The sequence below is a fragment of the Callionymus lyra genome, chromosome 5 (genome assembly GCF_982586985.1).
Source record: "Callionymus lyra chromosome 5, fCalLyr1.hap1.1, whole genome shotgun sequence".
NCBI classification, from domain to species: domain Eukaryota; kingdom Metazoa; phylum Chordata; class Actinopteri; order Syngnathiformes; family Callionymidae; genus Callionymus; species Callionymus lyra.
Window position 1 is genome coordinate 11,618,992 of NC_141822.1, and position 12,135 is coordinate 11,631,126.

A 12,135-nucleotide genomic window follows, 5' to 3' on the forward strand; every position below is an offset into this window, starting at 1 on the left:
TAAATAAAAAGCAACAATAATGTTAAAAATCAACACAGAAAAATTGAATAATTAAATATCAAATAAATAAAATTGATTTTATTTAATATTTAATTATATAAATTATTTATTTAATATTTAATTATTCCATTTTTTATTGTTATTTTTTAATCATTTAAATAGAAGTAAAAATCAAAGTAGTACAATCTTCATATAAAATATGGATAAAATGTGGGTGATTAAGATCAGATAGAAGCCAATAACAATACGAGTGAAACAGATTTTGAAGGAAAGGAAATTGTTTGGGAGGTAAGAGAGGCTGAATAGAGAAAAATAGTTTAAAGAACTTTGTAAATAAGGACCGAATTCTAAGGTAGTGTTTGAATACAGGGTTCAATGTAGATTTACTTGGAGTTATTAGCCAAGCAAGACGTCAACAGTACTGGAACGATCAGATCAAACGCAGGATTGTGGGCCAGTAGTAGAGATTGAAGTGAGACAAAACCCAATATGTCCAAATAAAAGAAAATTAACTTTTAAATGAAGGATCACTTTAACAGACATGAAATATTTTAAAGAGCGAAAGGATTATCAAAAATTCTGTCCTTTGATTGCACACGTATCAGTATCCATTTCTCGTTGGACAATTATGCAATGAAGTCAAATGAGACAAACAACGAGACAATTGTGGACGATGTTCACGTGACGCTGTGTCACGGTGGACTTTGCCGAGCTCTGCTGGTGGTCTTGATGAAGTCAAAGAGTGGCGGAGAAGACTTTGGCGAGGTCACACAGTAATTCTCCAGCATCTCCATCAGGTCTCCTGGAGCAACGGATCAGAGAGTGAGTTGCACTGACATGTGTCCACTGAACGTTGACCTCCAAAGTCTGACCACGTGACTCACCGACTGTGACTCTCTGTGACACCAGCAGGTGGTGCACTTCCTGCAGCTGCTGCTGCAGCGGTTTGTCTCCGTAGGTGAAGAACGCAAGACTGCGATTGGCGACCGCTGCCGCCATCATCTGGATCAGAGCTGGACAACAGGTAGATTTAGCCTGGGGCGACATCATTAGGTGCACCTCTGACCACACACCTTTGAGCTGAGAGTCCCCGTTGCTAGACCCGCATCCCCACTTGCCGGTGGCGATGTCTGGCTCGTCATGCCCGAAACACCTGAAGGCACAGAAAGCCTGCCAGAGCAAAGTGTCGAAGAAGATGAGGAGGATGGGAATATATTACGGAAGTACAGACAGACAGACAGACAGACAGACAGACAGACAGACAGACAGACAGACAGATAGATTCAATATTTTTAAATTCAATATGAAAAATTCAAAGTCTTAAATTCAATTTAAACTTCAAAGTATTAAATTCAATATGAAAAATTCAAAGTCTTAAATTCAATTTAAACTTCAAAGTATTAAATTCAATATGAAAAATAAAAGTATTAAATTCAAAGTCTTAAATTCAATATGAAAAATTCTAAGTATTAAATTCAATATACAAATTCCAAGTTTAAAATTCAATATACAAATTCAAAGTATTCAATTCAAAGTCTTAAATTCAATATGAAAAATTCTAAGTATTAAATTCAATATACAAATTCCAAGTTTAAAATTCAATATACAAATTCAAAGTATTAAATTCAAAGCCTTAAATTCAATATGAAAAATTCAAAGTCTTAAATTCAATATAAAACAATTTGAAGCCTTGCAAATTCAACATAAATGCTGGGCTGTGTCCCAGATCGCTCATTTCTGTGCAATGGTTTATAGTACACATTAAGTATCAGATATGAGCTAATTCTAAAACATGACATCACTTGACAAAAGTTCAAGAGCAGGTTTCGAACCCCCAAATTGTTTTTTTTATTTATTTAGAAACTATTTCAGAATTAGAAAATAAAGCTAAGTAAAAAGAATATGATCATTTTCTATTCAATTATTGAGAAAAACAAAACAAATTCAAGCCTTCAATAAACAAACGATTCAAATAAATTATATATAAAAAAAAAAAATTCAACCTTTCATTATATAAATGATGTAATGCAATTACAAAAAAAAAGAAGCTTAAAAAGCTTAATTTTAAATGAAACTATTCAATGTTCTGATGGCACTGATTTACTTCGATAGAACTGTTACCTTGTTGAGCTCTCGTGTGATGTTGGCTCTGGTGAACTGGTCTCTGACATGTTTGTAGTTCTGAGCGTCGATGGCCACGATCTTCCTCTGCCGCCGACACCAGTCGTCCCTGAGCACCTGGTCCTGGTGAGGCCCCGCCCACTTGAAGCTGTCGCCGCAACCCTCGTGCGAGCTGTACTGCTCACCTCCTGAGAAACAGCAGTGGTCACATGACCGGTCTCACCCTCCGCACGCTCATGAGCTTCAGGTACCAGTTATGATCAGACACTCGTTGTCATCGAGTTGTTCCGTGAAGAGTCTGGACACGATCAGTTCTGGACTCAGCAGGAACAGGATCTCCTCCTGCAGCAGACCAGAATCCAGAACTCCTCCTCCGACCCAACAGGAGGCAAAGTCCACCTGGAGGAGTCCAGCTCCTTCTGTCTCGATGGTCCCAGCTGAGCTCACGTGCAGTCTGGGCATCCTGTGTGTGCAGCTGAAACACAGTGTCATCATCTATGATAGTCAGTGACATCATCATATTTAGTCGCTAATATCATCATGGATCGCCTGTGACGTCATCGTAGATAGTCAATAATATCATCATGGATCGCCTGTGACGTCATCGTAGATAGTCGCTAATATCATCATGGATCGCCTGTGACGTCATCGTAGATAGTCAATAATATCATCATGGATCGCCTGTGACGTCATCGTAGATAGTCGCTAATATCATCATGGATCGACTGTGACGTCATCGTAGATAGTCAATAATATCATCATGGATCGCCTGTGACGTCATCGTAGATAGTCGCTAATATCATCATGGATCGCCTGTGACGTCATCGTAGATAGTCGGTGATATCATCATGGATCGACTGTGACGTCATCGTAGATAGTCAATAATATCATCATGGATCGCCTGTGACGTCATCGTAGATAGTCGCTAATATCATCATGGATCGCCTGTGACGTCATCGTAGATAGTCAATAATATCATCATGGATCGCCTGTGACGTCATCGTAGATAGTCGCTAATATCATCATGGATCGCCTGTGACGTCATCGTAGATAGTCAATAATATCATCATGGATCGCCTGTGACGTCATCGTAGATAGTCACTAATATCATCATGGATCGCCTGTGACGTCATCGTAGATAGTCGCTAATATCATCATGGATCGCCTGTGACGTCATCGTAGATAGTCGCTTATATCATCATGGATCGACTGTGACGTCATCGTAGATAGTCGGTAATATCATCATGGATCGCCTGTGACGTCATCGTAGATAGTCGCTAATATCATCATGGATCGCCTGTGACGTCATCGTAGATAGTCGGTAATATCATCATGGATCGACTGTGACATTATCGTAGATAGTCGGTGATATCATCATGGATTGACTGTGACATTATCGTAGATAGTCGGTAATATCATCATGGATCGACTGTGACATTATCGTAGATAGTCGGTGATATCATCATGGATTGACTGTGACATTATCGTAGATAGTCGGTGATATCATCATGGATCAACTGTGACATTATCGTAGATAGTTGGTGATATCATCATGGATCGCCTGTGACGTCATCGTAGATAGTCGGTAATATCATCATGGATCGACTGTGACATCATCATATTTAGTCGGTAATATCATCATGGATCGACTGTGACATCATCATATTTAGTCGGTAATATCATCATGGATCGACTGTGACATAATCGTAAATAGCTGGTGATATCATGATAGATAGTCATCAAAGATAGTTATATCAGATTTTAAAAAAAACTTTTATTGCCAGTGTTAAAAAGAACGTTGGAATATTTGGTGTTTTTTCATGAAATGTATCATCATAAATAGTCATGACATCATCATAGATGGCCAGTCATATCATCATAGAGTGTCGGTAGATAGTAGGTTAAAAAGAACACTGGAATATTTGGTGTTTTTTCATGAAATGTATCATCATAAATAGTCATGACATCATCATAGATGGCCAGTCATATCATCATAGATTGTCGGTAGATAGTAGGTTAAAAAGAACACTGGAATATTTGGTGTTTTTTCTTGAAATGCATCATCATAAATAGTCATGACATCATCATAGATGGCCAGTCATATCATCATAGATTGTCGGTAGATAGTAGGTTAAAAAGAACACTGGAATATTTGGTGTTTTTTCTTGAAATGCATCATCATAAATAGTCATGACATCATCATAGATGGCCAGTCATATCATCATAGATTGTCAGTAGATAGTAGGGGACATCATCTGTCTCTAACTGTCATACCTGCGCCATTTGGGACGCTGATGGTTAACCAGGCATCTCCTCTCAAACGTCAGCAGTCCAGCAGGTCGCGTCTCTGCAGAAGCAGGTTTTTTTAGGTGAAGCTGTCCACACCTTAGATCTGGTACCATCAGACTGACCTGGGTTCGTGACCACACTGAAGTAGTGCATGATGGCCTGCAGCTTCTCCATCTTCCCTTCAGGCCCATCTCCAAACAGGCTGGAACAGAACCAGAATCAGAGCCTGGAAGGCGCTCATGCTAATAGTTGTACCAGTTGAAGTTGATGGACGGGAGGTCTTGGTTCGAGGTCCGGTCGGGGAAGGTGCAGAAGAAGGCGTTGGCCAACAGCGTGGCGACCTGCATCTGGGACAGTGTGATGGAGTCAGAGCTTCCCCGGCGGAGCAGTGGAACACCCTGGAGACCGAGCAGACAGCTTCATCACACCATCGTCCGACAGGCTGACCTGACCTCACCGCCTTCAGCTTGTCGGGCAGAGTCATGGCCAGCGCCGCGATCTTGGGGAACAGCTGCTTGGAACTGCGCTGCTTCTTCTGTGGACACACGAAGACGATCAACGTTCAGCTGATCTCTCATAAGTGTGTTCAGACCTGGACAAAGCTGCTCAGAGACTTGAAGGTCCACAGGTGCCGCTGTCTTTGGTTGTAGGTAAGGATTGCCTCCTGATGGAGAGCAAGACAGACTAAGAACTTCTCCACACAGTTGTCAAACTCTGCGGGAAACTGGACGAACCTGAATGTCGTTGACTGTTGCTTCTCTCATGTAGGTGAGATTATGAACATGCTGAAAGATCACGTCCCACAGCTGCTCACGCTTCCTCATCTAAGCAACAACACACGTGTGACGACATCATCAGTTAGAGTCGGTCAGGTCAGCATCAGTGACATCATCACTGCAAGTCAGTGATAACATCATAGACAGTTGGTTATAAAATCATAGTCAATAACATTATCATAGTTGGTTATATAGTCATAGATAGTCAGATATATCATATGTCAAAGCACTTTGTGACCCTGGTCTAGAAAGGCGCTATATAAATAGAGATTATTATTATTATTATTATTATAGATAGTCAGTGACATCATAGATTTTCAGAGATGACATCATAGATAGTCAGAGATATCATCATAGATAGTCAGACATATCATCATAGACAGTCAGTGACATCATTGATAGTCAGAAATATCATCATAATCAGTGACATCATCTTAGATAGTCAGTGATATCATTATAGAAAGTAAGTGATTGTTGTGGTCACAGCAGTCTGCTGTGTTTTCCTCCTCCTGGTCTGCCACTCCCCCTGTCGTCTCACCTCACACCTGGTCCTCATCTTCAATCATGCTCACCTGGTCTTGATCCCCAATCAACCCCCTTCATAAACCCTTGGATTCCCCGCGGTCGGCGCCAGATCGTACTACGCACAACCGTGTTACCCGGATCACTCACTCCAGCTCGCCCACCTCGCTCTCCCTCCGGCTTCCTCATCCACTACCTGCTCCCGTCCTATTCAATGAACCCTGTTTGTATGCCCTTGAACATCGCCTCTGTCTGCTCTTGGGTTCAGCATCGTGACACCTAACAGTGATATCATTATAGATAGTCAGTGATATCATTATAGATAGTCAGTGATATCATTATAGATAGATTGTCGGACAAATCATCTTAGATTTTTGAAACAATTATAATAGTCAGTGATATCATTATATATAATCAGTTATATCATTAAAGATAGTAAATGATACCATCATTGATAGTCGTGATATCATCATACATAATGGAATCATCACCTTTTCACCTGCCGTGTCCACGAAACCATCCGGTGAGTTTGGCATCTCGACATAGTCTACGTCCAGACGCTTTGGAGCTTGATGAGGATAAATTCCAGCTCCTGAGTTAAAACGTTGGACCTGCACATACAAACGTCTTGACACAGACTCAAATGAAAAAACACACAACTCACTCATCTCTTCTATGAAGACACACAGATTTAAAGACACAGACTCAGCACACACACAAAAGGTAAAAGTAGGTGACGCTACATCGATGAGGACGGTGTGACTCCTGCTGCTGTACAAACGTCTCTTCGTCTGGAGCCGCTTCAGGTCCTGCAGACCACAACACGACGATGGGGCCACACCATGAGGACCATCTCCCGGTCCAGGTCCACTGGCTGCGTTCTTCCCTGGTTTGATGGATTGCTTTTTCTTAGACTTCTTGGACCCTTCGTGGTCTCCAAGTCCAGACATTCCTGCGAGGACACTGGAGTAGATTATCCGACGCTTCCACGATCACAGCCAAGCCAATAATCAAAGTCAGTCAAACGATTTTTTTCTCGCGTTACATCAATACTCACTAAATGTAGAATATAGTGAAATGATTTGTTAAAAATCTAAATAACATTTTTATTCAATCAATTATTTATTATTATTGATCTGTCAAAATAAACGCATTTACATCATAGATGAAAGTTTTACTGTATGAAATTACTGAGACATTTAACTTGTGTTTTTGGTGGGAGTTTTACGTTCAATTACATACAGTATGATGTAAACTCATTTTAGCCCTTTTAATGGCAATGAAAGAAAAACGAACTATATATTATTAACAATGAAGACGTTATCTATCATATAAATGTATCTATCATTTGAATGAATTTAGAGACACTTTTACTGTAGTTTTTTGATTTTATCAAGTTATAAATGTAGTCATTTCAATACAAAGGCATGTCAACTTTAAACAGCATTAAAATAAAAATCTACAAACCTCTGTAAACGAATAACTACCTGTATATATTATTAAGGATGAAGGTTTTATCTTTCATCTGAATGAATTAAGAAACATTTTACTTTACTTGATTGATGATTTTATCATGTTATGAATGTTGTAGTCATTTCAATACAGACATGTTTACTTTAAATGTCAATAAAATAAACATTGTGTAAATTACTTCGTTATTACAACTCTGATGGTCACCAAATGTATGTCAACTTTTAAATATCTTCATATCATGTAACTACACTCGTTACTTTTTCAGATTTTTATTTAAATTCTTAAAAATCAATATTTTCAGTCAATCTTTCATAAACATTTTTTAGTAGATGGATAGATAAACTTTATTGATCCATCTAGGGGTCAGGAATTTTTTTTCCAGCACACAGCAACACAGACGATAGATACATAAAAAAAACGAGAACAAGAACAAACTGCAATAAAAAGAAAGTGCAAGATGACAAAATCTTAATCTAAAGAACAATAATCAAAGAAAAATAACACAAAGAAAAGGATACAAAGAATAACATAGAATATAATAATCTAATCACTCCATTCCTGCCCCCAAACTCAGAATTAAAAAATCTAATAGAACGAGGAATTAATGGGTCCCTGAGTCTATTAGTGTTGCATCATGGGAGGAGCAATTGTCACCAGTGAGTCCAGCTTTATGCCAACCACAGAGCCCGCCCTCCTGATCAACCTGTCCAACCTGTTGACAATCTGTTGTTTTTTTTTACTTGGACCTTACAAAATGTTTATGAAAAACTGCATTAAAATATTTCTATTAACGATTTTAGAGAAACATTTAAAAAAACGAATCAGTTTAGTAAAATGATATGAAGGTCGTCCATAAGTGACATACATTTGGTGACCATCAGAGTTTTGTAATTACAAAGTTATTCTCGCTTTTTGACTTAATGTCGAAGTGTTGTCGCCTCGGTGGTCGCGTGTTTTTTTTTTTTGTTTGTTTTTTCAAAATTCAACCATTCACACATACTGATGTGAGTAGGCTGCACACTTGCGCCAAGTTCACCATCAGGAGCAATCAGGGTGAAGTGTCTTGCTCAGGGACACAACGACACAAGCTTGTCTGGAGCTGGGATTGAACCTGCAACCTTTTGGACTGCAGGCAACCACTCTACCATCTGAGCTATTTTTGAACATATTAATAAAAATGATAACAATTCACAAAAGAATAACACACATACCTGCATGTGAATCAAAATACTGTTTGAGGATGAATCGCTCACACACTCGTTGCTTTCGCTCTAGAAACACCACACAACAAATATATAAGTTACACGCTTAAAAAAATTAATACAAACATATACAATAAAATGGCTACTAAAAAAAAGAGGATATAAAGTAGGACAATTGAATGAAAAAGGTGTTTCTAACATAGTTTTATACAATAATGCTCACAGATCGAGCTCATCCTCCTACCACAGTGCAGTCCTCGAGGCAATAAGGAAGGGTGGTCAATATCGCGATCGACCGATGTGATATGAGATAAGAAAATAGTAAAGAGAGCTCTGATTGGCTGCTGTGCATGTCAATCAAATACTTATTGCGCCGATTGGTTGACAATTTGATTGACATGCACAGCAGCCAATCAGAGCTCCCGCCTCTTCCACTGAACGCTCGGCAAAGTTCATTGCTGTGTCTCAAATCGCATACTAGCGTACTAAAAGTTAGTATTTTTAGTGCGTTAGTGCGTCTCAATTCTTAGTACGCCAATTTAGTGTGCATGGCGCACGCCCACAAAACTGAGCATGTTTCAGGAACAACACTCTCCACCCACTGCACCTGCCACTGAAGGAGCTGGCCTCAGGCACCCCCAGTGTAGGAGCGTTATAGAAGGTCCTTCATCCCAACTGGTGTCAGGATATTTAACTCTCTACTTTAAATATCCTGATGCAAATCCATAGTGTGTTTTTCTTCTCGTGTGTTTTATTTTATTTTTTATTTTTATTTGATTTTATTTTATTTTATTCTATTTTATTTTGTTAATAGTGTTAAATTTCTAATTTTGTAAATAATTTGTATATTTTTAAGATCGTTTTTATTTTATTTTGTATTATCTCTTTTATTATTTATTTATTCCTTGCACTTTATTATTATTATTTTTTTTCAACTGTGCTGTTGTAAAAGTGCGTTTCCCCTCTGGGGATGAATAAAGATTTTCTATTCTATTCTATTCGATGGACACTAGACACACTAAACAGCCGCCATCTTAGTGACGTTTTAAACGGAAGTTACGTCATATATAAACGCATATATATGCATATACTTACAGGTGCATTTTCCGCAGCAGTAGAAGAATAAACACGTCTTCGCTGCTGATACCAGCTTAAATATCTCGCAATTTCTTTATTTATTTTTCCAAAGTTGCAATACGTGCTGCCAGCAGGTGGCGATAGCGTTCAAACAGCTGGTTGAAACATCGTTAAATAGAAGTAGAAGAAGAAGCTGTCATGTGATTTCCTGTTAGTGTGTAGCAGCAGTGTTTGATTTGAGACATACTATCTGTGGAGAAATTGCGTACTAGTTAGTACGTACACTAAACTGATGCATACTAACTTCTAGCATACTAAGAGTAGTATGCGATTTGAGACACAGCACATATGAATCGAGAATAAAAAGAGCAAAACGTGCGGACTTCCCGACAGTCATTTTACGCAATTCAGAAAAAACGATATAGAATTATAAGCTTGTTTTTTTTCAATAATATATCTAACAAAATAATGCGCGTTTGATCGCTTCAGGTCTTCTCTGCGAGAGTCACAGAAACATGACGTCAGTTCCATCAAAGTTAAGCTGCAGGTTCCAATGAAAGCAACAAATGCTGGTTTTCCTTTTGTGATCGCGTCCTTAAAACACACTTGTATTAATACACCATCACATGATGACTATTTGTAAATGACCTTTATCTCACGAATGTAATAAGAATACGCTGAAACACGTTAAACAGTTACATGTGAGCCACAAATTCTAATGACAAAGCGATGATGATGTGAAGTTACTGGTTAACAGTTTTATTCTCGTTAAACTTCATCTGAAGATGTTTTAAAATTTAAATAATCCACTTGTGTGATTCATATCAGACATGTTTAAAATTAACAAATATAAACTGTTTGAATTCATGTTTTCATTTGTTTTTGTTTTTTCATGATCACAAAAATGGAGAAATTTAAATCTTGTCCTTCATTTAAATATGATCGGCATATTGAAATGGAGGCATGGAAAGGGATGAACCCGTCTGAATTCTTTGTTGATTTTGATGAACAAAGGAAAATGGCTTGAATTCGTGTCAAACACAGATCTTTACACATGAATATTTTTTGTGCACCATATGGGTTCAAATGAACGACCATTTTTAGTTGGAAATCAATGCAATTCTTAGTGCATATGAGTCTGAACTGGTCTGCAGTGGAGGATGAGATTCAACACAGGCTGACACTGAGCCTAAGACCAGTGCTGTGTCTCAAATCGCATACTAATCTTAGTATGCTAGAAGTTAGTATGCATCAGTTTAGTATGCATACTAACTAGTACGCAAATTCTCCGCAGATAGTATGTCTCAAATCAAACCCTGAAGCTACACACTAACCGGAAATCACATCACAGCTTCTTCTTCTACTTCTATTTAAGGATGTTTCAACCAGCTGTTTGAACGCTGATCGCCGACACCTGCTGGCAGCACGTATTGCAACTTTGGAAAAAGAAATAAAGAAAAAATATGAGAATCTAAATAATCGCGAGATATTTAAGCTGGTATCAGCAGCGAAGACGTGTTTATCCTCCTACTGCTGCAGAAAATACACATTTAAGTATATGCATATATATGCATTTATATATGACGTAACTTCCGTTTAAAACGTCACTAAAATGGCGGCTGTTTAGTATGGTTAGTGTCCATCGAACCATGCTAGTTTTGTGGGCGTGTTAGTACGCCAATTTAGTATGCATGGCGCACTAAATTTCGCATACTAAGAATTGAGACACACTAACGTACTAAAAATACTAACTTTTAGTACGCTAGTATGCGATTTGAGACACAGCACAGGTCTCATGGACATTTTTGGAAGTTACTCTCAGAGGAAAAGTATCTTCTTATGAGGAAATATCCTCCTAACGGACTGAACTATTTGAATCGAGTTATTTATGTAAGTCAGCATTTCTATGAAGATGATTAAATCCACACATCCTTCCATCATGACTGATTATCAGTCCATTCACTTCATTTAGTGCAAGTCATCTGAGTAAAGTATGTTCTTACTTACGTTGAGCAAATTTGATGAAGGTAGATCTTTTGAACTTGACAATTATAAAAGTAGCTCGCGAACCGAAAAAGTGTGAGCACCCCTGCAATAAGGATATCATACAACAGCGGTACAGGTCAAAGGGCAGGTTTAATGAAAAACAACAATAACAGTAGGTGGCACTGTTACCCAATTTTAGTGAGTTTAATGCACAGTCCTTCACTTTGTTACACCCGCACGAAAAGTTAGATAAACAAAGGCAAGATGAAAATTGATATTTTGAAATGATTAGCTCTTGGCACAGAATACATTATATATACCACTTTAGTCAACTTTATCAAAAATACAAAACGTATAAGAGCAGAAGATATATTTATCAAAAGGATCGTGATCTTACTAACTCAACTTACTAACTCACTTAACTCAACACTAGCGATTCATTGTAGTTTAAATGTTAAATTCTCACAACATTAGCAGAATTAGTCAAATATTGTAGTCACATTAAATAATATTTCTGAACTTCAGTGTAATATGTTTTGTCATGTTTGTGTATGTGACGGTTTTTAAGAAGGTGCGCTTGAATTTGTGTACAAGTGTGTGTGTGTTGCATCATGTCTTTGTGGGTCTTTGGAGCAGAAGGAACGAGTCTAAAGAACTAAAATAAAGAAAGACGTCTGGCTGAAGGCAAC

The 12,135-nt window shown here is 38.2% G+C and overlaps 1 protein-coding gene across 1 annotated transcript; it reads right to left on the minus strand.

Moving 5' to 3' along the window:
• Positions 1 to 228: 228 nt before the first annotated feature.
• pargl (poly (ADP-ribose) glycohydrolase, like) lies at positions 229 to 8,448 on the minus strand. The gene is made up of 14 exons (XM_087790885.1): positions 8,393 to 8,448; positions 6,452 to 6,660; positions 6,200 to 6,319; positions 5,145 to 5,234; positions 5,003 to 5,074; positions 4,868 to 4,945; positions 4,666 to 4,808; positions 4,533 to 4,612; positions 4,396 to 4,468; positions 2,373 to 2,596; positions 2,122 to 2,309; positions 1,074 to 1,170; positions 885 to 1,013; positions 229 to 802 (listed from the first exon to the last, which is right to left on the minus strand). The coding sequence occupies exons 2-14, from the start codon at positions 6,656 to 6,658 to the stop codon at positions 693 to 695; spliced, it is 1,611 nt and encodes a 536-aa protein (XP_087647011.1). The 5' UTR covers positions 6,659 to 6,660; positions 8,393 to 8,448; the 3' UTR covers positions 229 to 692.
• Between the last annotated feature and the right edge of the window lie 3,687 nt (positions 8,449 to 12,135).

What these genes read in the sequence shown, in the direction of transcription:
- pargl (XM_087790885.1), bottom strand. Translation starts at nt 6,658, where the DNA reads ATGTCTGGACTTGGAGACCACGAAGGGTCCAAGAAGTCTAAGAAAAAG. An exon ending in CAACAGTCAACGACATTCAG is followed by an intron (nt 5,075 to 5,144) that starts GTTCGTCCAGTT and finishes GCTCTCCATCAG; the next exon opens with GAGGCAATCCTTACCTACAA. An exon ending in CGAGTGTCTGATCATAACTG is followed by an intron (nt 2,310 to 2,372) that starts GTACCTGAAGCT and finishes GCTGTTTCTCAG; the next exon opens with GAGGTGAGCAGTACAGCTCG.